Source organism: Chelonia mydas, chromosome 6 (assembly GCF_015237465.2).
Source record: "Chelonia mydas isolate rCheMyd1 chromosome 6, rCheMyd1.pri.v2, whole genome shotgun sequence".
Lineage (NCBI taxonomy): Eukaryota > Metazoa > Chordata > Testudines > Cheloniidae > Chelonia > Chelonia mydas.
This window is the reverse complement of record NC_051246.2, coordinates 27,773,835-27,798,821: the sequence shown is the minus strand read 5'-3', so window position 1 is coordinate 27,798,821 and position 24,987 is coordinate 27,773,835. Positions and strand designations below refer to the sequence as shown.

The 24,987-nt window shown below is 48.3% G+C and overlaps 1 protein-coding gene across 4 annotated transcripts; it reads right to left on the bottom strand.

The window, feature by feature from the left end:
- Positions 1-440: 440 nt before the first annotated feature.
- Positions 441-22,682, bottom strand: LOC114020221. Of its 4 annotated transcripts, XM_043549142.1 has the most exons (6): positions 9,295-9,410; positions 9,244-9,248; positions 7,359-7,459; positions 5,253-5,342; positions 3,603-3,787; positions 441-3,350 (listed from the first exon to the last, which is right to left on the bottom strand). In XM_043549142.1, the coding sequence occupies exons 3-6, from the start codon at positions 7,444-7,446 to the stop codon at positions 2,493-2,495; spliced, it is 1,221 nt and encodes a 406-aa protein (XP_043405077.1). In that variant the 5' UTR covers positions 7,447-7,459; positions 9,244-9,248; positions 9,295-9,410; the 3' UTR covers positions 441-2,492. The 4 variants fall into 4 exon arrangements, with proteins under 4 accessions (XP_043405077.1, XP_043405076.1, XP_037755554.1 ...); XM_043549141.1 differs by lacking the exons at positions 9,244-9,248; positions 9,295-9,410 and adding an exon at positions 22,500-22,682 and having other exon boundaries at positions 7,359-7,457; XM_037899626.2 differs by lacking the exon at positions 9,244-9,248 and having other exon boundaries at positions 7,359-7,457; positions 9,289-9,661.
- Between the last annotated feature and the right edge of the window lie 2,305 nt (positions 22,683-24,987).

Below are 24,987 nucleotides of genomic sequence, written 5' to 3'. Positions count from 1 at the left end.
AAGGTGGCAATCCTATCACTTCCCTACGATAACTTTGCAACCCCCGCAAAAAACCCTTTTGGGTTGGGACCCCCAGGGTTACAACACTGTGAAATTTCAGATTTAAATGGCTGAAATCATTAAATTGACTATTTTAAAAATTCTATGACTGTGAAATTGACCAAAATGGACCGTGAATTTGGTAGGACCCTAGCAATGATGGTATAGCCTCTGTAGTGTAGATGCACCCACAACTTCCTGGGAGGAATATCTGCTCCTGCTGCTTCAATTCCTCTGCAAGAGGCTGTTTTTCAGAGATTCTTCCTTAGGAATGAAAAACAAAGAGAGAACAGTAGCATTTCTAAATAGGTGGTTTCCCCTATCGGGCTAAGGCAGCCCTTTAGCGAAACAGGTTAACAGCATTGCTTCTGATCTTACTATCACCAGCAAGGCAAGCCACATTTCCCAAAGTTAAACAAGTCTTTATTATTGTCTCCAAGGACTCTACTGCAAGCTCTTCAACGAAACAACGTTCTTGCAGCGCACAAAATACACAGTTCAGCAACAAATTGCCCACAAGCCCTACATATTGTTGCTTGGCACTAGGAGTGATGCCCAGAACTGGTGAGTTACCCAACTCACTTCCACAGCACCCAGACAGTTCCTACACCCACTGCAATACACAGGAGTCCTAAGCTTGCTCCACACCGTTCCCAGAGTTCAAGACTGCCTTGTATGTTGGCCAAGCTGAAAGAGGAGCATCAGAGTCCACATAGGCAAGACAGGTATGGACTTTTATTTAAGAGAGTTTTGTTACTGCTTTACACCTTCAAATGTTGGCCTGAAAGGTTGAGGAGAGCTGAGAACCTGATGGTCCCGTCACTTTGTTGTTTTAATAAAGTAGTGTAGTATTTTTGAATCACAGGGGGATCAAACAGCCCTATTAAGTGAAAGGTTTAGATTAGCCAATGGGTTAGTATGATAACAAAGCCACCAGGCTACCTCCTTCATAACCTTGGGTGAGATCAGAGGTCACAGGCCTCTGGGAGGTTTCCCTTCGAGCAGGCAGCCCAGAAGTGCAAGGTGGAACTCCAGCAAGCTCCTTGTGTTCGGTACAAATAATCAGAGAGGCTCAAACTGGAAGCCAAGGCAAAGAGGAAACCCAACAAGCGTCAGGAAAATCAAAGAGCCAGTCAGAGAGTGATGATGTTCAAGTGTGAGAAAGGGCACCAGTTTCTGACTGAAGAAGAGCAATACTTAGCTAGAGACTGAAGGAAGAGAAGATCCATGCAGAAACTTAGTAAAAATGTAAGGAAACTCTGATCAGATTCTTCAGAGAGGAGCTTTGCTCCGAGTTAGAAGAGAAGCCACCTGCAGCAAGAGGACATGAAAGCCATCCTGACCAGGAGCAGACACGTGAAACTTCAAGAAGAGATGGAGCTTCCATGGAGCTGGTGAACTGGTACAATACCCCCAGAATGAAGAATGTGACCGGGGCTCCAGGAACAGCTCAGCCCGGGTTCCTCCTGTCTGAAGTTTAGACAAGACCTGGGCACACCACAGAGGATCTGCCCAATAATCCAGAGATTTGATTACTGCACTGTTGTCCTGGGCTCTCAGGAATCCACCCGCAGATGTTGCTAGGAGATGGTGGGAGACTAGGCCGACTGGCATACAATTAACCAATCATCCACTGCCATTGCTGTAACCCTTGTCCTCCCTCCCTCACCTTTATTCTCACCTCCCACATCCTCTCATCTTTTCTATTATTAGACTGTAAGCTCTTGGGGCACAGGGGCTGTATCTTCTACTTGAAAGCACTTTGCACACTACAGGCTCTCCATGTGTGTCACATAATAAATCCAGCGTGGCACCAGAAGACACTAGTTTAATATCCTTCATAACTGAACCAAGGTCTGTTTATCTCCAGTTCCAAAGGGTGCTCTGGTGCCAGAATTGCCACCTGTTTTCAGGTGTTAACATGTCCTCTTTACCCAAATCACAACCCTTCCCCCCAACCCCTAACACAGTTGAGAGAATTGGCTCTAGCCGATGCTTTCCGTAAGAACCTAGCTATGATACCCAGTAGGGAGAGTGGTCATTAGAAACGCGTGTCCAGAATCACTGAACAAACCTATGTCTTACCTATCCCTGCTTTACAGAGAGTCAACTCAGGACCTTGCTGACACACACCTTGGCGTGCCTTGAGGTTCCCTCCCAGTAATCCCTGTCCAGAGTGACCTGTGACGTGTTACACTGATTGAGAGACCTTCCCACACTCCATTTCTGCTGCACTATGGCCACTGCAGCGACTGCCCAGGTTAGCCACCTGCCTTGCAGCACTAGCCACAGCTTCTAGAGCATGCACCAGCATTGTCCTCTTTCCACATGGAACAGCTACAGTCACCACGTTAAGGGAGATGAAGGCTATTTTTGTGTGTGGCTGCCTCGGGTTCCACTTCAGGGCTAGTACCAAGCAGTTACAGCACTTTGTCCCTGGCCGCATTGTCCTTTTAAGTCCATGCTACCTTCCGGGACATGGAATGCTTCAAGCGCTCCATGTCCACATCTCCAGGCTGCAGGGATCTCTCCAGGCCCACCAGCATATCCCGATGGCACTCACGGATGTTCAGCGGGTACCTGGCCCTCACAAACTCATAAGCTGCCATCAGCCTCATGTTGTGTTTCACCATCAGGTACTGGATGACACAGGTAGGGGCCAGGGAATAGCCATCCAGGCAGTGGATGAGAACCCGCTTCCTCTTCTCCAGAGAGGCTTCAATGCACTCATTGATGTCCCAGAAGCAAGGCTCCCTCAGGGCAGGACATTCCCCATTCAGGGGGCCCTGGATGTCCACCTTGAGGCGGGACCAGCTGTGCCGGAGCCCTCCTCGGCTGCATGTGCATGGAATGACACTCAGGCTGCAGTTGCTGGGCAGGCTGCTCATGTCGATGATGCTGTCGATGTTGTTCCTGCACAGTACCCTCCCGCAGTAGGCCGCATTGAGGTTCCCCAGGTAGATGCAGTCCATCACCCTGGCGATGACCGGCTCCGAGAAGTTGAAGTATTCCGGTCCTCCTGGCTTTGGGTCGCTGGGTTCCTCAGGCTTCGCACCCCCCCTCTGGCTGTAGTTGCGGGACTTCTTGGAGCTGGAGCAGGACTGAGGGTTGGAATCCAGCTCGGCACTGCTGTTCCAAGATGGCGGAGAGAACAGGGAGAACCGGCTGGAGGATTTGGCTTTGGTGAGTGGACCCACTGGACTGGACAGGGTAGAACTAGAGGAAGAATTGGATCTAGAGGCACAGAAAAGGGACGCCCGCTCCAGAGACCCTGTGCTGCTGGCTGTTCCTCCACTGTGAGCCTGCTCCATCTGCAAGACAAAGAGACTGGTTAGACTGCTGGCACCCTGTTCTCTCAGACCTTCACGGGCAGCTGGAGCAGCAGAGGGGCCAGAGGTGGCAGTAGACCCAGCCAAGCAGCCAAGATATCGAACTGCCACAGGAGCAGATTACACTAGAGGCCTTAAAAACCTCAAAAATGTCTATGCCCAGACATCTAACTAGCCAGTTACCCTTGTATCAGAGAGAGCACATGCCACAACCACACCCAAATCACTCCTCACCTGAGCCTGCAGACTCCTCCGCCACCCCTGGGACACCAGGCCATCAGAGTGGCCATCCCCATCCGACGAGAGCGAAAAGCAGAGCGTTCGATGTTTCCTGGTGGGCAGCTGGGGTGCAGGGGACACATTGTCAGGCCTTCGATTGAGCGCTTCGTTCCTATTCATCATCAAGTTTGGACAGGAGCCTGCAGGGATAGAAAAAGCCACCCATGCACAGAAAGTGCTTTCATTACAAAGATCTGCCTTGTCGAGAGACAGGGCTCTGTGCATCTTAATAAGCCTTTCCTCAACACTCCCTTTAATGTTCTGCTGTTGCTGCAGGAATATTGTGATTCATTGAGAGAAGAGCTTGAACCAATTATGGGACGAGCATTTTAGCTGGAGATTCAGAGGGACTCAGAAGCTACAGTGAAACCTTTCAGCCCATTTGTCAGCGGGCTTGCAGTTTTCCCACTTTTTGGAAGGCGAAACAATGAAATATTGAGCTAGGAGTCCATTTGTTTCCGGAGCGTTTCATTACAGACCCAATGGCTCCTGACAACCCTTATTTACATAGAGGATAGTGCTTAGGAGCTTTACTGTGCAGTACCATATAGCTATAAAAGCACTATCGCTAATCAATCCTCACGTCCCTGTAAGGCAAGTTTTAAAGGAGAAGAGGTGGAACGACTTGTCTCACAAGCCACAGAAAAGCTCAATGAGCCAGAACTTTGTGCCACACTTCCTACCCCTCCCCACCAAATGTTGCACTCCACATGGAAGCAGCAACAAATGAAGCTGACAGGTCAGTTTCACTCTCCCCCACAGGTAGAGCACAGAGAGAGCAGAGGGAATGAAGGGAAGATAGGGCTCCAGGAGGGAGAGAAGCCCCAACCCACCCAACTGCATGTAGCTCTCTCTAATTATGCTCATGCACAGCTGGTTTGGGAGTAGGGTGTGTGGAACCTGAGTAACAGAACCCTCTGAATGTCAGCCTCCCACCTACCAGATGTTCTAATCAGAGCCAGGACTAGAAGCCATATGTTTCTAGTGCCCAGCCCTGTGCTCAGAACTTGCCATGCTAAGAAGCTAAGATATAATTACACATACTCTTCAACTATAGGGTTCAGCAGAAAGCACTCCTAAAAACCTCTCTCCAACAGGTTAACAATTAGCTTTTCCAATCCAAGACCATGGACTTTAAGAAGCACTGACCATGAATTCACCAATCTGTGCTCAAACTGAGACTACCAAGTGTGTGTGTGTGTCTCAGAGGCAGTGTCTGCCCCAAAGAGCTTACCATCTAAACAGGCAAGCATCTGAGCAGAACATGCAGAGTGCACAGATTTAGATCCCACTAGGCTTAAATGATTAACATTTTAAAGCCCATTCCTGCCTTCCACCCCCGAACCACTGACAAAGCTTTCTGGGGACATTAAGTCACTAAGAAATAACAGCAGGGCTATTCGTCTGGAAACCCTCTATACATCTTTAAGAAGGGAGCAAGAGCCTAGCTGCACTCCACACAAAACCCCAAGGCCAGTCACTTCCCTGCTGACCAGTTGCTCCTCAATATTTGTTTTGCTGCTCTCCATGTTTCCTCAGAGGCTGTGTAAAAGCCAGGTTTAAACATAGGCAGCCACTTGGAACAGCTCATACGTCTACACCCACCTGTGCAGTGCTGGGAGAGAGCCACCGAGGAGGAGAGCTGCAAGGAGCTGGGCATCTTAAAGGTTTTCTCAAGGTGCTTTACAATCAAGCCTGGAAAATTGAGAGGGACATGCACATTAGCAAGGGCATAGTGAGTGACCTGATGTATCAGGGCAAAACCCCACTTTATTTAGAGTATTTCTAAGTATAGACCCACAGGACAGACAGCAACTGCTCACAAGCATCCTGCCACGGCCTATGACTAAGCGCCATCTAAACAGATACAGTACAGCCCCGGCTATGCCACGTATACAGGGTAACGTTCTGCTGGCCAGCAACTCCTCGTTGTGCTGTACAAACCGCAAATCCAGAGTGCAGATGCTTCCAAGTACCAATGGCCTGGCAACCTTCTTCCACTCTGATCAGGGCTTAGAAGGTGCAGTGCAGGCAACAGAGATCATTGGGCCAATTCTTCAATTAGCTGAAACCCACCCACCTCCCATGCCAGAGATCTTAAAATAATCAAGTTTGTACTGAATTCACTCCACAATGTCCTAAAACCAGCTTCCCCGGGATAACATGCCTATTACAGAGTCCCTCCCTAAAGCACACATTTAAGCTGTTGCCAGTTTCCAGCTAACTTCAGAACTGGACAATACAAACACTATTTTCAGACAATCTTCACACCTCTCCTGAGGTTTGCAAGTGTGACATTTCCGCTTCCACTCATCCATGAGAGATCCCCTTGTCTCTGGCATTATGGTGCCTCAAAACAGCAGCTGATCACCATCCATCAGCCATGAAGTGTTATCCTGTTGCACCCGAGTATGGCAAGTGATGGGCAGCCTTAGAGAAGAGCTCTCCCCTCACTCCCACACAGCTGTATCAAGCCTTGGCAGTCTGCTACCTCTGCACAGGCAGATCCCCCCACTGCGATTACATGCTGTACATCGGTGGAACTGACACCAAGTAGTATCATCCATGTCAGAGAGGAGAATTTTTCCCATCAGGCTGGATCCTGAGTTCTCTGTATAGCTGCTTAAAGAATACAGGATAGAGCCCTTAGTGTATTTACTTCTGGGCTTTGTAGACATAAGCAATATTCCTATCTACATCTGAACTTCACAAAGCTCCCTGAGCAGTGCTGTTGTAACACAAAGGCCAAAACATTCTAATTGGGGAGCCAGAAGCAAGGGCTCTAAAGCCAAACAGAGGCATCTGCATAAAAATGACCTAATTTTCATAGGCACTGAGCACTTGCAGTTCTTGCTGGCTTCAGCGAGAGCAGTGAGTACTCAGCACCTCTTATAAATCGGATAGACAAGGCCTTGTCTACACACAAACTTATGCTAGTTTAGCTTAATTGGCGCAAACCCCATACGTGGGCATGCTTGGGCCAGGATTCTGCAAACACTTATGTATGTGGTACACTTCACTACGGTCAAGCCCTGTTGACTTCAAGGACTTAAAGTTAAGCACATGCTTAAGAAGTTGCAGAACAGGAGCCTTATTTCAGTTCCACATAACTTTGTTCCTAAGAGACTACAAGTTTATTTCAGTTTATCTTAAACTAAAATAAGAGTGTCCACACAGGGGTTTGCAGCAGTTTAACTAAGTTGGTTTTGAAACACACCTTTAGTTAAACTGGTGCCAGTGGCCATATGCTTGGCTTTAGGGGGGCCTCACTTTAGGCTCCCTAATTTGAATTTTTTGGCTTAAAAGCTTTTATCATATCATTTTTGTAAGGACTGTAGATGGCAAGAGCACCTCCCAAAGGCTGGTTTAGCCTCCCAATACCCTTGTGAGGAAGTCAGTATCTGCCATTTTGCAGATGGGGAAGTTGAGGCATAGAGTCGTTAGGGTATGACTTTGGGCATTCACTTGAGTAATTACCAGAACTGGGACCAGAACCTAGGAGTTCTGATTTCCATGTCCCACCCTAACCATTAGGCCACAACCCTTCTTTGGAGGTGGTGGCATGAAGGGGATACAGCAGGCTTTGAAATATACATTACAGCATTTGAAACTAACTGAGATTGATGTTGCTGCAGTTCTTACACCCTTTCCTCCAGGGACTCCTGTTGGGCGAGTCTGGACCCACATCCTATTTCCCCTTCTCTCACTCACCTGTAACCCCATTCCTCTTTGAGTTACATTTTTTGTCCAGAAGCTTGAAGGCTATGAAATCCTTGTGCCATTTCTCCATTGACTCCATTGTCCTCAGGCCTGCAACAGGGAAAAACAAGAAATCAAAACCTACACACACTACTGCTCACCTTTCACATTGGGAGATCTGGCCTGCTGGGAGACAGAAGAATGAGGGTGGCTGCCAATTCACACAACTGGTTCTCTTTTTCTGATAAGATCACTTAAGTGTGTATGTAAAATGGAGACAGAGCCTGAATCAAATCCCAGATGCAGCTATGCCCTCAAATTTCAGGATGTTTGCAAAATTTGGAGCTCAGATCTGAAACATACAAGCTTTTAAAACTAGAGATGCCTTTTCTTCTGCATGGTGAGAAAAGCTCTGCTTCCCATTTGAAAGAAATCGAAATCTGAGTAGCTGCACATACATAGATAACTTAACATTCAGCACAGGGTTGGACAATGGAGACAGCAGCAGCATCTCCCCTAACATTTCATAATCATGGATCTGGCATTTAGTCAGAATAGTGAACCAACATTGTTGTCCAAGGCTAGTTACAGGTTTCATCACTGGGCCCAATCCATCCCATTAAATGTAACCCAAAGCCAAGGACCAGAAGGCAAGAGGGGAGGATGCATGGGTCTTGGTTTAGTTACTTATCTAGGAGATTAAATTAGAAGAAAAACCTTAAGGGTGAAAAAAATCTCACATATCTATTGTAATGTTGTCACCTGTAAAAAGAAAAGGAGTACTTGTGGCACCTTAGAGATGAACAAATTTATTTGAGCATAAGCTTTTGTGAGCTACAGCTCACTTCATCGGATGCATGTAGCTCACGAAAGCTTATGCTCAAATAAATGTTTTAGTCTCTAAGGTGCCACAAGTACTCCTTTTCTTTTTGCGGATACAGACTAACACAGCTGCTACTCTGAAAGTTGTCACCTATAGCATTCATCCCCCCAGATGACTTAGGGAGAGAGAAAGAGTTTTTCCCTCTCGCTAGAATCCCCAAAAGGAAAATGTCTACTATCATGCAAAAGCAAAAGGAGACCAACAGAAAGTTGTAAGGGAAGGGAAAAGAGGGAGGTGGCAGTTCTAAAGCATTGAACTGCAATATCTGTACAAGTGTCTTAACTTTTAAAAGACTGATCCAAAACTGAAACACACACACAAAAGCCAAAATCAGAAGCCAAAAATACCCTGGGGCTTTGGGAGCCTAGTGCCGGTCCAAACTTTGGAAAGGTAAAGAGCAGCAAGTCCTGCGATGGAGGAGTGTTGGTACCAGGAGCCAGCAGGTTTCTGTGAGTGCGTTTCACCAGGAAAACACACACACTCACAGAACCCAGAATTCAGTGCCCGCCTTTGGGCGGAACTCACACCTGCAAGACCATAGGCGCCCCCAGAACACAGCCGGGGGGGGGAAGAGCCCAAGGCAGCAGGGAGGGATGAGGCAACTGAACCCTACTCTGAGAGCTGCCGTCCCCCGCAGAAAGGCAGGACTGAAAAGAGGTACAGAGGAAAGACACCCCCTTCATTCCCCTCCCCCAGCTTCAGCACAGTAGACACACACACCCAGCTCCCAGCCCAGTGCCTCCCTCCCCACCCCACAGTGCAGAAACCCCCCCAGGCCAGGCAGGAACACTCAAAATAGCCCCCTCCACCCCCCCACCCACCCACACTGCAGACAAAACCCTCAACTCCAGCCCAGGCTGGCTCAGCCCCATCACAGCCGCCCCATGCAGCCCCCAAAGTCTCACCCCACCGAACACATTCCCAGCCCCCCACCAGCCCCACTCCCCGGGCAGTAGCCAGCCCAGCCACGGGAGTTTCCCCAAGCAACCCTTGGCCGCTTGGGGAAGTTCTCCCTGGTGCTCAGAGCAACTCTGAAGAACTCCCCCGGAGAAGTTTTACCGGGGCGGCGGGGGATCCCGGGGGCTGAGCCTGCCGCGGTGCGCAGAGCCTGGGCGGCAGCCGCTGCGGACCGGCAAGTGCAAGGGACGCTCCCCGGAGAGAAGGGGCGGCCGTGCCGGGGCAGCTGGGAGATGTAGTCTTTGGAACAAAGCGGGGCCCTCTTCCTCCCTCGCCTGCTCCAGCCTGTCCTGGCTCCTAACACTGCCTCACTTGGGCTCGCCCCCTCCGGGCTGGGTCACGGGGCGGCCCCTTCCTTCCCACCCCTGGCCCTGCTCTGTCCTACTTTGCTCCTGGGAGCTGTTGCAGTGTCACTCATAGGGTGACCTAATAGCAACCGGGACCCGTTTTTTTCCTCTGGGAGAGGGGGTATAGTTGCGTATATAAGACAAAGTCCCTATTATCAGGATGGCAATATCAGAAGGTGGGGTCACCCTAACCTCATTGAAGAGGCTGGCGAGTGCTCTCCAGTGCTTTAGTCCCCCTCACCACATGGGAGCTCTTCCTACCACAGCCCTGCCAAGCCCATGCAACACAGTCATGAGCCAGCTCCCCCAGGCCAGTCCACGAGGTCGGCTTCAAATCATGAGGTTTAAAAAGAAAATCGGGTGGGTGGGTGTTTGCCTTCTGTTTTATGAACTATTAGGTTTCATGTTCTCTGCAACCATCAGGGATAGAAACGTAGTTCCTATTTTTAATCACATAAATCCAGGAGCTGAGGCTTTAAAGAAAAAAAAAACAACAACCACCCAACATCGTGAAAGTCACCGTAAAATCATTAGCGTTCACAGCGCTGGTTAATAAGTATTTATGATGCAGACAAGTTTGCTCTTTTGCTAGTGCAGTTTTACCAGCCCCAGTCCTCCAAAACACATGAGTCAGACCCCCCAAAACCACTGGCTTAAACATCATGAGATTTTAAATAAATAGATGTTGGGTTCTTTTTCTTTTTCTTCTGATTTCTCAGCCTCTAGGTTACATTCAATTCACACTGTCAAGACTTTCCTCCACAAACATGAAGTCCAGAAAAAAAAATTTGAAACAAAGCTGAGATTCTCAGCACCAGGTGTTGGGGTTTAAAAAAAACAGGAAATATCACAAGACTTGTGATAAAAATCAGGGGAGTTGGCAACAGCATATCAGACCCTGTTGCCCAGGGTTCCCACATGTTATATCAATTTACCTGTACACTTTATTAATTTCATTCTTCTACCCCTAGTAAGTAATTCCATACACATAATTAACCCAAAATAATAAAATAAATATGTGACTCATAGTAAGTAGTGGACTACTCTAGCATGCACATGTGATTGAATAACAACCCTTGATTTGTTTCTCACAAAACCTCTACATACACACACACTATCTCTACACTCCCAGGGCCCAGTTCTCCACTGCCTTGTACTTTATGTACAAATTAACACCTGTGCAAAGAAAGGACAGAATGGCAGGCTGCTTTGGTGACACTTAACAGCCATTGCACAGGCATTGGTTATTAGAATATGTGAGTTCCTGACTCCCAATCCTGGGCTCACTTAATCATAGAATCATAGAATAACAGAGTTGGAAGGGACCTCTGGAGGCCATCTAGTCCAACCCCCTGCCCAGAGCAGGATCAATCCCAACTAAATCATCCCAGCCAAGGCTTTGTCAAGCCTGACCTTAAAAACTTCTAAGGAAGGGGATTCTACCACCTCCCTAGGTAACGCGTTCCAGTGTTTCACCACCCTCCTAGTGAAAAAGTTTTTCCTAATATCCAACCTAAACCTCCCGCACTGAGACCATTATTCCTTGTCCTGTCATCTGCTATCACTGAGAATAGTCTAGATCCAACCTCTTTGGATCCACCTTTCAGGTAGTTAAAAGCAGCTATCAAATCCCCCCTCATTCTTCTCTTCCGTAGACTAAACAATCCCAGTTCCCTCAGCCTCTCCTCATAACTCATGTGTTCCAGTCCCCTAAGCATTTTTGTTGCCCTTCACTGGACTCTCTCCAATTTTTCCACATCCTTCTTGTAGTGTGGGGCCCAAAACTGGACACAGTACTCCAGATGAGGCCTCACCAATGTCAAATAGAGGGGAACGATCACGTCCCTCGATCTGCTGGCAATGCCCCTACTTATAAATCCCAAAATGCCATTGGCCTTCTTGGCAACAAGGGCACACTGTTGACTCATATCCAGCTTCTCGTCCACTGTACCCCTAGGTCCTTCTCTGCAGAACTGCTGCCTAGCCATTCGGTCCCTAGTCTGTAGCAGTGCATTGGATTCTTCCGTCCTAAGTGCAGGACTCTGCACTTGTCTTTGTTGAACCTCATCAGATTTCTTTTGGCCCAATCCTCCAATTTGTCTAGGTCCCTCTGTATCCTATCCCTACCCTCCAGCGTATCTACCTCTCCTCCCAGTTAAGTGTCATCTGCAAACTTGCTGAGGGTGCAATCCGCACCATCCTCCAGATCATTAATGAAGATATTGAACAAAACCGGCCCCAGGACCGACCCTTGGGGCACTCCGCTAGATACCGGCTGCCAACTAGACATGGAACCATTGATCACTACCCGTTGAGCCCGACAATCTAGCCAACTTTCTACCCACCTTGTAGTGCATCCATCCAGCCCAAACTTCTTTAACTTGCTGACAAGAATACTGTGGGAGACCGTGTCAAAAGCTTTGCTAAAGTCGAGGAATAACACATCCACTGCTTTCCCGTCATCCACAGAACCAGTTATCTCATCATAGAAGGCAATTAGATTAGTCAGGCATGACTTTCCCTTGGTGAATCCATGCTGGCTGTTCCTGATCACTTTCCTCTCGTCTAAGTGCTTCAGAATTGATTCCTTGAGGACATGCTCCATGATTTTTCCGGGGACTGAGGTGAGGCTGACCGGCCTGTAGTTCCCAGGATCATCCTTCTTCCCTTTTTTAAAGATGGGCACTACATTAGCCTTTTTCCAATCTTCCGGGACTTCCCCCTATCGCCATGAGTTTTCAAAGATAATGGCCAATGGCTCTGCAATCACATCTGCCAATTCCTTTAGCACTCTCGGATGCAACGCATCCGGCCCCATGGACTTGTGCACATCCAGTTTTTCTAAATAGTCCCGAACCACTTCTACCTTCACAGAGGGCTGGCCACCTCCTCCCCATGCTGTGCTGCCCAGTGCAATAGTCTGGGAGCTGACCTCGTTCGTGAAGACAGAGGCAAAAAAAGCATTGAGTACATTAGCTTCTTCCACATCCTCTGTCACTAGGTTGCCTCCCTCATTAAGTAAGGGGTCCACACTTTCCTTGGCTTTCTTCTTATTGACAACATACCTGAAGAAACCCTTCTTGTTACTCTTAACATCCCTCGCTAGCTGCAACTCCAGGTGTGATTTAGCCTTCCTGATTCCATTCCTACATGCCCGAGCAATATTTATATACTCATCCCTGGTCATTTGTCCAATCTTCCACTTCTTGTAAGCCTTTTTTGTGTTTAAGATCAGCAAGGATTTCACTCTTAAGCCAAGCTGGTCGCCTGCCATATTTACTATTCTTTCTACACATAGGGATGGTTTGTCCCTGTAACCTCAATAAGGATTCTTTAAAATACAGCCAGCTCTCCTGGACTCCTTTCCCCCTCATGTTATTCTCCCAGGGGATCTTGCCCATCAGTTCCCTGAGGGAGTCAAAGTCTGCTTTTCTGAAGTCCAGGGTCCGTATTCTGCTGCTTTCCTTTCTTCCTTGTGTCAGGATCCTGAACTCGACCATCTCATGGTCACTGCCTCCCAGGTTCCCATCCACGTTTGCTTCCCCTACTAGTTCTTCCCAGTTTGTGAGCAGCAGGTCAAGAAGAGCTCTGCCCCTAGTTGGTTCCTCCACCACTTGCACCAGGAAATTGTCCCTTACAGTTTCCAAAAACTTCCTGGATTGTCTGTGCGCCGCTGTATTGCTCTCCCAGCAGATATCAGGATGATTGAAGTCGCCCATCAGAACCAGGGCATGCAATCTAGTAGCTTCTGCGACTTGCCGGAAGAAAGGCTCGTCCACCTCATCCCCCTGGTCCGGTGGTCTATAGCAGACTCCCACCACGACATCACCCTTGTTGCTCAGGCTTCTAAACTTAATCCAGAGACTCTCAGGTTTTTCTGCAGTTTCATACTTGAGCTCTGAGCAGTCATACTGCTCCCTTACATACAGTGCAACTCCCCCACCTTTTCTGACCTCCCTGTCCTTCCTGAACAGTTTATACCCATCCATGACAGTACTCCAGTCATGCGAGTTATCCCACCAAGTCTCCGTTATTCCAATCACATCATAATTCCCTGACTTTGCCAGGACCTCCTGTTCTCCCTGCTTGTTTCCCAGGCTTTGTAGTAAGTAATTCCATACATATAATTAACCCAAAATAATAAAATAAATATGTGACTCATAGTAAGTAGTGGAATACTCTAGCATGCACATGTGATTGAATAACAATCCTTGATTTGTTTCTCACAAAACCTCTACATACACACACACTATCTCTACACTCCCAGGGCCCAGTTCTCCACTGCCTTGCACTTTATGTACGAATTAACACCTGTGCAAAGAAAGGACAGAATGGCAGGCTGCTTTGGTGACACTTAACAGCCACTTTGCACAGGCATAGGTTATTAGAATATGTGAGTTCCTGACTCCCAATCCTGGGCTCACTTCTCAAGCCACGCCATCAGGGGCTCATTCACCCGCACATCTTCCAATGTGATATATGCCATCATGTGCCAGCAATGCCCCTCTGCCATGTACATTGGCCAAACCGGACAGTCTCTACGCAAAAGAATAAATGGACACAAATCTGACATCAGGAATCATAACATTCAAAAATCGGTAGGAGAACGCTTCAACCTCTCTGGCCACTCAGTAAAAGATTTAAGGATGGCAATTTTGCAACAGAAAAGCTTCAAAAACAGACTCCAACGAGAAACTGCCGAGCTTGAATTAATATGCAAACTAAATACCATTAATTGGGTTTGAATAGAGACTGGGAGTGGCTGGGTCATTACACATATTGACAGGTTTCAGAATAGCAGCCGTGTTAGTCTGTATTCGCAAAAAGAAAAGGAGGACTTGTGGCACCTTAGAGACTAACCAATTTATTTGAGCATAAGCTTCCGTGAGCTACAGCCCACTTCATCGGATGCGTGCAGTGGAACTGCTGATAATAGCTCATCTTAACTAATTAGCCTCTCACAGTTTGTATGGTAACTTCCAACTTATCTGTATGTATATATATATATATATATCTTACTATATGTTCCATTCTATGCATCCGATGAAGTGAGCTGTAGCTCACAAAAGCCTATGCTCTAATAAATTTGTTAGTCTCTAAGGTGCCACAAGTCCTCCTGTTCTTTCTCTAGCCTGTGGCAAGGATGGGATAAGAACTCCTGCAAAGAAAGGGAACATTCTCCTAAATTGTATAAACACACATTCCAGCCTTTGCTCTAGATGCTCCATGGCACATTTTAAAAATACAGTTCAACACACAAGCTTCTCTAGGTACCCGCCTCCAACCAACTAACATGAATCATAAGACAGCAGTCAAGAACATAGATCTGATCTTTATGGCTTCCTGCTAGCTCTCCCAGTCTCTCTCAGCTTGAGCCTAGCAGCATGCCCTGATGGTGTCAAAATAGGGGCTTGTCTACACTACAGAATGAAGCTGACTTTATCTAATTCTACCTCAAGCCTCCGAATTAATGAAGTCGATTGTGTGTGGCCAAACCATGCTCATTATCTCGATGGAGTGTGTCCTCACTAGCAGCGCCTGCATCGATGCACAAAGCAGTGCATTGTGGGTAGCTATCCCAAAGTGCAACTTGCCGCAGTGTGTTTTGGGAAGTTTGTGCAATGCCTCCTGGGACCAAAACATTGTCGCGGGGAGAATGGGAACATTGCATCGGCATCCCATGATGCACTGTCCTCCCTCCCTCAAACACCGGCAAACAACCCAGTGGTTTTCGTGCCTTAAATCCCATCTTGGCACCAGACCACCTTGCCAAAGAATACATAAACTGAAAGGGATACTTTTCAATGGTGTTGCAAGTGCTGGTGGATCACCGACATCAAGGTAGGATGGTTGGGAAAGGCTCATGACATATGCATCTTTAGGAACTGGGGTCTGTTCAAAAAGCTGCAATCTGGGACTTTCTTTCCAGACCACGAAATGAACATTGACAACGTTGAGATGCCTATAGTTATCCTGGGGGACCCCGCCTACCCAGCCTTAATAATGAGCCACAGTAATGTGAGCTGCTTGTCTGCACTGTGCTTTCCCAAACCTTCACCTGCCTTGTATCGCTGTCCCTGTAAAGCCAGCCCCCCCCGAAGCCCACTGTTTCTACTCAATAAAGAACATTTCTTTCTCGAATCCATTTACTTTTTTTAACAAACATAAGTAAAGAGGGAGAACAGAAAAAAAAAAAGTTAGCCTTGGAAAAAAGGGGTTGTAAAGTCAGAACGGGAGAAACATTTTCAGCTGTGTAACATAACACTGCACTCTAGACCATCAAAGGTCTGTGAAAGGGTGCCTTCTGTTCCTTGTACCCTCCCCCTGAGTTAAGTGGAAGGGATAATGGACTTTTCTCCCACGCCTCACGGAACACTTGGGGGAGGGTGATTCTGCGCCAGGCGATGCTGGCTGGATGTCCACCAGGGTCTGCAGAGGAACTCTACCCTCCTGCTTCTGTTCCTGCAGTTCAACCAGATGCCTCAACATGTCTGATTTGTCCCTCATAATCTGAAGCTCTCATCCTGCACTGCACACTCATGCTCATGGGAAGCTTTTCTGCTCTCCATGTCCATGTCTAACTTATCGGACAGTGAAACCCGCTCTCAGCTCTGCGTCAGCTGTCCCAGAGGCCTTCATTATCTCGGTGAACATGTCCTCCCATGTTCTTTCTCCTCCAAAGCAGCGAAAGTCTATTTTCAGGTGTTGATGACATGCCAAAGGACACATTTCCAACTGTCAGTCATGGGAAAAAAGAAAGGGACCATTGTACATGCATAAAATGTTTCCAAAGCAAGGTCGTTTTCATTAAAAAAAAACCCCAAAACCCCCACACTTATTACACTCGGTGCAAGCCACAACATAATCAGATTCCGTAACCACTCACTGTGCCATTTTGCTGTTCCAGCCATGGTAAGTAGGCCCTGCCGAGTCATGGGTGACCGCACTTTTAATGAAGGTTATGGCAGGCTCATGTCGGGAACAGAGGTAGCTAGTCAAACAATCGCCCCTCTCCATAGCACCATGGGAAGCTGTTTACAAACGGGGTGGCGGGGGGACGTTTTCACTCCCAAATTGCGGAATCTCATATGTGGGGCCCCAGTCCCCACTTAAACTATTTCCTGACCCATGCCGAGCACAGTAAAGGCACATTAGCGGCCACGTGGTTTGGCGATCTGGAATGAGTGTGTGTGGGGGGGTCTACATGCTCTTTTTTTTCTTGTAAGAGCACTTTTAATGAGAACTTCCCCCATTTCCCCTAGGTGACCCGATGTGATATCAGTCTCCTGAGGTGTCAAAAATATAAAGGGAAGGGTAAATACCTTTAAATCCCTCCTGGCCAGAGGAAAAACCCTTTCACCTGTAAAGGGTTAAGAAGCTAGGATAACCTCGCTGGCACCTGACCAAAATGACCAATGAGGAGACAAGATACTTTCAAAGCTGCCGGGGTGGGGGGGGACGGGGACAAAGGGTTCTCTCTGTCTGTGTGATGCTTTTGCCAGGACCAGAGCAGGAATGCAGGTCAGAACTCCTGTAAAGAGTCAGTAAGTAATCTAGCTAGATATGCGTTAGATTCTGTTTTGTTTAAATGGCTGAGGAAATAAGCTGTGCTGAATGGAATGGATATTCCTGTTTTTGTGTCTTTTTGTAACTTAAGGTTTTGCATAGAGGGATTCTCTATGTTTTGAATCTGATTACCCTGTAAGGTATTTACCATCCTGATTTTACAGAGGTGATTCTTTTACTTTTTCTTTAATTAAAATTCTTCTTTTAAGAACCTGATTGCTTTTCATTGTTCTTAAGATCCAAGGGTTTGGGTCTGTGTTCACCTCTGCAAATTGGTGAGGATTTTTATCAAGCCTTCCCCAGGAAGGGGGTGTAGGGCTTGGGGAGATATTCTGGGGGGAGACGTTTCCAAGTGGGCACTTCCCCTGTTCTTTGTATAACACTTTGGTGATGGCAGTGTTTAACCTAAGCTGGTAAGAATAAGCTTAGGGGGTCTTTCATGCAGGTCCCCACATCTGTACCCTAGAGTTCAGAGTGGGGAAGGAACCTTGACATGAGGGTAACAGCGGTGGGAAGGAAGGAGATGCTGCAAGCGTCTGGGTATGAATGCGGTTCTTATGCTGCCAAGCTGTGTACTGCAATGATGCCAGCAGAATTAATTCAGGAGTTGCGTGGGAAAGTGTCCTACCATGGTGGATGAAATAAGACTGCCCTGCCTAGACACCTTCTGCAAAGGATTGCAGTGTACCTCCATGAAAGTTTCCTTAATATATCCATGGAGGATTCCCGGGCTATCCCAGTCCACATAAACAGTCTTTTTCGGGGGCCACCCTCTGCGTAGCTGGAGCGCCCTCTTGTAAGTAGAGAACCACAGCACCTTGCTTTTCCTTCACAGTAAATATCCAATACCACTGAATGTGTGTGCCCGCTAAAGTTTAACTGGACTTTGATTGTAACTGTATACTTACCAGAGGGCCTTCCCCGGCATCACGGTCGGCCACCATGATGTCCTGAAACCCCCAGGGCTCCAGGGTTAAAAATATTTCCTGGCTCTCGGGGAGAACGGATCCACTGCTCACCTGTCTCCTATTCTACTCCTCCTCCTCATCCACCATATCATCCTCCCTGTTGTCCCTAGACTCACACACCTGTGAGGTGTCTACGTTGCTTGTGGGGGTACTGGTAGGGTCACTCCCGAGAATCGCATGCAACTCATCGTAGAACTGGCATGTGTGGGGTTCAGCACCAGAACGACTGTTCACCTCCCTGGCCTTCTGGTACACTTGGCGAAGTTCTTTTATTTTCACACAGCACTGCAGTGTGTCCCTCGTGTAGCCCTTCTCCCCCATTCCACGAGTGATCTTTGCATATATCACGTTTCTTCTGCTGGATCGGAGCTCTGCCTGCACAGACTCTTCTCCCCACACACCAAAGAGATCCACCACCTCCTGTGCAGACCAGGCTGGAGCGCGTTTGGGGCATGTAGTCTCCAGGATCAGCTGTGCTCAAGCTGGTACGCTCCCAATGCTGATCAAACAGGAAATGGGAAATCAAAAATTCCCAGGGTTTAGCAGGGGAGGGGCTGTTTCCTGTGTACCTGGCTGCAGTGCAGCAGAGTTGAGAATGATCTCCAGATAGGGTGACCAGATGTCCTGATTTTATAGGGACAGTCCTGATATTTGGGGCTTTTTCTCACATAGACTCCTATTACCCACCACCCCCTGTCCCGATTTTTCACACTTGCTATCTGGTCACCCTATATCCAGAGCAGTCACAGATGAGCATTGTGGGACACCACCTAGAGGCCAATTAAGTCAAATTACACAACGCTGCATCTGCACTACCTCACAGTCGACCCATGAAAATCGAATTCAGCGCTGTACCTCTCGCAGAGGTGGATTACAGAAGTCAACATTACAGGCAACTTAGGTCGGCGTAAAGGACCAGGTATTGTAGGCACATACATTAACAGGTCAATTTAAGGCAGCTTCCTTCGACCTAACTCTGTAGTGTAGACCAGGCCTAAGACAATTTCAGATCAGGGAGGGAGTGAATTCCACAGCTGAGACACCCTCACAAACAGCACCCTGCTTCTTAGCCTATTATTGGAACATCTTTCCAAGGGTTGTGGTACATTTGCCATCTCTGGCCATTTTTAAATCACAATTAGATGTTCTTCTAAAAGATCTGCTCTAGGAATTATTTTGGGGAAGTTCTATGGCCTCTATTATATAAGAGGTCAAACTAGATAATCAAAATGGTCCCTTCTGGCCTTGGAATCTATGAATCCTCTAAATAACCTACCATTTTATAACTCAACTGAGGTTTCTCATGTGGAACAGAGGTAAAATTAACTGGTCTGCAGTTATTAACAGTCCATCTGCTACCATGTCTAGAAACAGATCCTGAGTGATGCCTAAGTCTGTGGGAGGTTTGTCCAAGTGTAAACTGAACGGGGGATTTTGGGATTCAGCCCTGGAGCCTGCCTGTGCTCAGGGGAAATTTAAATATCAGTGAATGTGGCTTTCTTTAACTCTTCACAGTACAGCATGCTGGAGCCTCCCATAGCACAGGACATGACTGCATGCCACCTCTCAGATTCAGTGCTGTCACAAGGCAGGAGTCTTCAGCATGGAGATGCAAGTTCCACTAGGACTGGCTCCTTTGTTTCACAGGTGTCCAAGTGAGACAGCCCAGCATTTTGTGTGACCAACTCCAGCAGAATATGCAAGTCCCATGGAGGATGCATATCTTTTTGACATCATATGTCATAGCGTCTAAGACAGTGGTTCTCAAACTGTGGGTCGGGATCCCAAAGTAGGTCACGACCATATTTTAATGGGGTCGCCAGGGCTGGCGTTAGACTTGCTGGGGGCCAAGCCTTACCACCCAGCGCCAAAGCCAAAGCCTGAGGGCTTCAGCCTTGGATGGCGGGGCTCAAGTTACAGGCCCCTCACCTTGGGGCTTTGACCCCACCCCCACCCCGGCCCAGGTTAGTGAGGCTTTGGCCTCCCACTCCTGGGGTTGTGTAGTAATTTTTGTTGTGAGAAGGGGGTGACTGTGCAATGAAGTTTGAGAACCCCTGGTCTAAGACATTAGGCAGTTCTACGTGCTAAACTCTCCAGTGCCAACACAGCCTTGTTTCCATAAACCCCTAGCCTTCCAGTGCCAGCTCAATCAGTTGGTATGCCGGGAAAGAAGTTCTACAACTGTCACTAGGGTGACTAGAGACAGGTTCACAACAAAACTCCAGATGCAAAAAACCCAGACCTATGATGGCATTGGAAATCCAGCACCAGAAGCACAGAGCAGTTTTGCAAGTTATCCCTCTCTCTCCAATGGGCTGAGCCTGTTCCTACTCCCTACTTTGGGATCCAAACACCCCAAACTTTACAGTGTGCTAAATCTAGGTTCAAATTTTGCAGCTTAGTCAAATGGGCTTTGTTTCCCCTTACAATATCTGCCTCCCAGTCCCATCTCCTGGCCTCCTCCTACAGGGACAGGCTGCTCCTTCCAGCCCCCCGGAAGACTTACCTTCCTCCCAATCCAGCATCCTTGATCTTCCTCCCAACTGAGGCAGTCCATCCCCCTCCCAACAGGTGCCAGCCTGCAGCAAACATCTGTGCACTGTACTACTGCTCTGTCTTCCAGGTGGGTCCATCCCTCTCCTGACATAAGGCCAGAATCTTACCTTAATCCACTCCTGACTGCCTTTGTTACCCAGACCATTACTGTTTGTAAAAGAGCCTGTCCGCCCTATTCCAATGTCCTCTTGGATTTCCATAAGCCAATCAGGTATTTAAATTTTTGGAAAGGATAATAATGTTTCCTTGCAAAACTGATCACACTCAGGGTGCTTTAATAAATGTCAAATCAATATGCATGTACAATGCAGCTGTCTGTACAACTGAAAGCAAATACTGTTCTGCTGAGCTCAAAGTACCAAGGTATCATTGTAGCCAGCACTCAGGGATTGTTCAGCCAGTTTCAACATTTAGCCACTGAATTTTGGGATGCCCTCACCATCTTCTCTCAGTCAGGGTGAAAACTGACAAGGTGCTGGGCACTTCCATCTTTCATGAACTCCAAGTTGCAGATGCATCTTTCACAGTTTGCTCTCCGGGGTATGGGTGAACATGTTCTAATGAAATCTGCAGCTAGTAATTTTCCTTAGTTCCAAGGTCTCTCTGCAGCTATAAGAATATCAAGCAGTGTCCAGCTGGGTAGTGATCAAGTTTTCCCTTGAGGCTAGTCATGGTCAAAGTGTCCCTTCCTGAACAAAGCCCAGAACCTCTTGCCATCTCACACCAGATCAAATTGTCCCTTGTAAAGAAGCATTAGATCAGGACATTGCAGAATTCCACCAGCTTTCTCTGGCCAGTCCACAGTACACTTAGCACATTCAGTCCCTCTCTCTCTGACACCAGTATTTTGAAATGCTACTCTGCTAACATTGCTAATACAGCTGCAAAGCCTATTGGCTAGCTTGCTTTAACCAAGTGGAGCTCTGGGGTATGAAGGGTGACCTAATGAACAAGGCTCAGGAGACCAGGATTCAGTTCCTGGCTCTGCCATGGACCTGCTGTGTGACTTTGGGCAATTCACTTGATCTACCCTGTGCTTCAGTTCCCCGTCTGTAAAATGGGGATAATTCCTCACTGGATAACGATAAAATCCATTAACGATTCTGAGTTGGACTGCAGATTTGTCACAGCATTTTTTAATCAAAAATCACGGCGCAGTCATGGTAAATGTAGTAAAAGTCATGGGTTTAGCAGCTGCTCCGTGATTTTTTTATAAAAAGCGTCTCAACAAATGAGGGGGCACCAACCACCCACAGTAGCACCATTCACCCTGGCACCACAACCTTATCCTGGCATGATGAGGAGGGGAGACTCCAGGGACACAATAGGGGGGGTGAAGAGCAAGTCTGTTCCACACTCACCCCAGACACAGGCAACAGCAGCTCCTGTGTCCTGCAGAGCTGGGCCAAGGCTCCTCCCTTTGTACGTTGCAACCTGGTGCACAGGGTTGTAGCACAGCTCAGGTGTGGCCCTATGGCCCCTCTGTCATGATAGGGGGGCCGTAGCGCCAAATTTGAGTGAGTGGTGCTGTGATCCCCACGTGCCAGATCGCAACCCAGGGCAAGGAGCCAGGCCCAGCCAGTGGGACCAAGGAGCCACAGCTGTGGGGGCAGGCTCCCACGCACCCCAGTCCCTGGTCCTCTTCTCCACACCAAGCCAGCAACCCCCCTAGAGCCTTCCTGCTGGAAGTCATGGACAATCCGAGAAATCATGATATCCCTGACTTTTTCCGCACCATGACAAACCTGCAGTCCTAACTATGAGGCATTCAGATGCTACAGCAGCCAGGGCCATAAAGTACAGAGAGGGATCCTGCCGGTGTTTCTTCTTTTCACCGAGCAAGAGCTGCTGAAACAAAGTTTACAGAATTACTTACCTTGTGTGCCCTTGCAAATCAAGCAGTGCTACATGGCATCACCAGCAACTGGCGCTCAGCTGTTCTGTCTCTTCCTCTTAACACTCCCGGCTAACTTCAATGCCACTGGTTTCCTTGAAACGAACAGGCATGGCTCAATCAGTTATGAAGGGTCTGCTCCTCTGTGGAACTGGCTTCTCAGAGGCTGCGATTGGCTGGCTCTGCTGGTTCTGGGTATCCTGGATACTGCTATCTCGATGGAGCCACACGTCACAGCCTAGGATCCAGAGAAGCAGCTGAGTGCTTCACAGGTTCCTTGCTGGAAAGAGGGTGGCGTGGTATAACTGAGAAAAGACAGTTCCCAGTGTCTCACGATCTATGAGCAATAAGTGCCCCTAGAATGGCTTAGCCGCAGATGGCAGGGGAGGGAAGGAATGTGCAGAGCAGGTTACAGCAAACTTTACTTTTAAAGCATCTCACTTTTCCAGAGTAAGGGCTGGAATCCACTCTCCGTGCCTCTGGATTTACAGCAGCAAACCCCCACTGCAGTCAGTGGGCCCAGGTCTGGGTTCTACTAATGCTAACATAGACAAAGTCTTTCTACCAGTCTCTAGTCTCAGGGGCAGGTCAAGGGTGTGGCTGGAGTCCCCTACATTCCAGCTCCGCTCTGTTTCTCCAGAATACAAGCAGCTCCGAGATAGATTAACGCCACCTTCGCTATGCCCGCCTGTCCCCCAAGCACAGGAATTAGGGAATGAGAATCAGGGGGCAATGACTGTGTCTGGCTGACTGTTCGCCGTGGTACCTGGACGAATGCACGCATGCATCTGGCTCTCAGCATGGGTGGGAGTGGGTAGCTCATCAGGGGGTGCAACGTGCAAAGGGGAATTTGAACAACAGGTGAGAGAGTCCGATCTCTGGCCGGGGCCGAAATAAAAGCTTAGGAATGTGTGTGTTGGGAGAGGAGGTGAATAAATCTAATGGGGAAGTGAGCCCACGGGGGAAGGAAGCAGGCCGGTGGGTAGGGGAAGACGTTTAGGCAATCACAGTTTGGGTGGGGCTACAAGGAGGACCTTGCTTTGACATCTTGCCCTCAGCCCTGTACTTTCTGGCTGGGGCCCTTCCACGCTTCCAGCTCTGCAGAGGGGAGGCAACTCCTGCACTCTGTGCCCCAGTGGGGGTCGCTTTGCAGGCAGACCTGCAGCCTCCCTCTCTTTAGAACAGTATTCTCACTGGCTCGGCATGCTGGGTGGGAGCATTATAAGCAAGTGAGGATGTAGTGAGAAGCTTTTGACAGGGTTTAATGGAGCCCCGAGAGCCTTGCCTCTAAATGAAGCTGTTATACCAGAGACAACTCTGTAACAAAGTGGGGGGCACATATATTCAGAGAGAACCCTGCTGACCCTCAATTGAGGTTCCTTCCTCCTCTGGAGAGTCCCTACTTTGATTCTTTCTGGCAGCTGTCTCCACTCCCACTCATAGCTAGAAAAACCAAGGGCCAGGGTGGAGGAGGAAGGAGAGAGAAAACGGTCTCACCCATGACTCTGGGAATAGAACTCCCTGGAATGGGAGTCGCAGCGGAGGGAGGGGCGGAATACACTGTGGTCTCCATTATCTGCTCTCATCTAACCTAAGGCTCTCATGAAATAGGTTTATGATAAGGCTAAGGAGGTCATTAGGGGTTAGAACCTGACAGCTCCAACAGGAATGACACAGCGGGTCAGTGCATTACCTATCAGCTTTTAACTTGCAGAGACACAGCATCAAATCTAGCTGAGGAACAAATGGAAGGATTTGGTCTCGCCCACGTCCCGAGTGGAGGTTCGGTCACTTTGCAAAAACCACAGAGTCTGGCACGACACATAGATTCTAGTCAAGAGACGGCCAGGGCTGGAATAACTGGCTGCTGCAGGCTGGGACTGACAAAACTTGGGGAGGGAGACTAGAACAGCAATAGATAACTGCCGTGCAACGGCAGAAGTGTGTAATGCACATTTATACAGCAACTCTCTGTACTATACTTGGCTCACTAATGCATTAGAAGAGTCCCTTGCATCTGTTAGCTCTAAAATGTCACTCTCCAGGCTATGAACTGCTCACAGCTTGGTGCCAGCATCAATGATTTCAAATACTGGGAACATTTATTATCTGTGTTACGGTACTGCCTGGGAGCCCCAGCCATGAACCAGGGCTCCACTGTGTTAGGTACTGTACAAACACAAGACAAAAAGATCCTCCCTGCCCAAAAGAGCTTATATTTCTTACCAGTAAGGTTAAGATTCTGCCCAGCAGCTGCTCCGGCGGGCCCAGGGCAGACCGCCAGTCAACTGTTCCGGCGGTCCCAAGGCTGGCCGCTGTTCCAGCAGCCCAGGGATCACTGCTTCTGCTCTGACAGCACCAGAGCTGACTGCCGGCAGCTGCTCCAGCCCCGCCACTGCTCCTGCGTCAGGGGCTGACCACTGCTACTTCAGCCCCCCCCGGTGCTGACCCACCCCAGCCACTGCTTCAG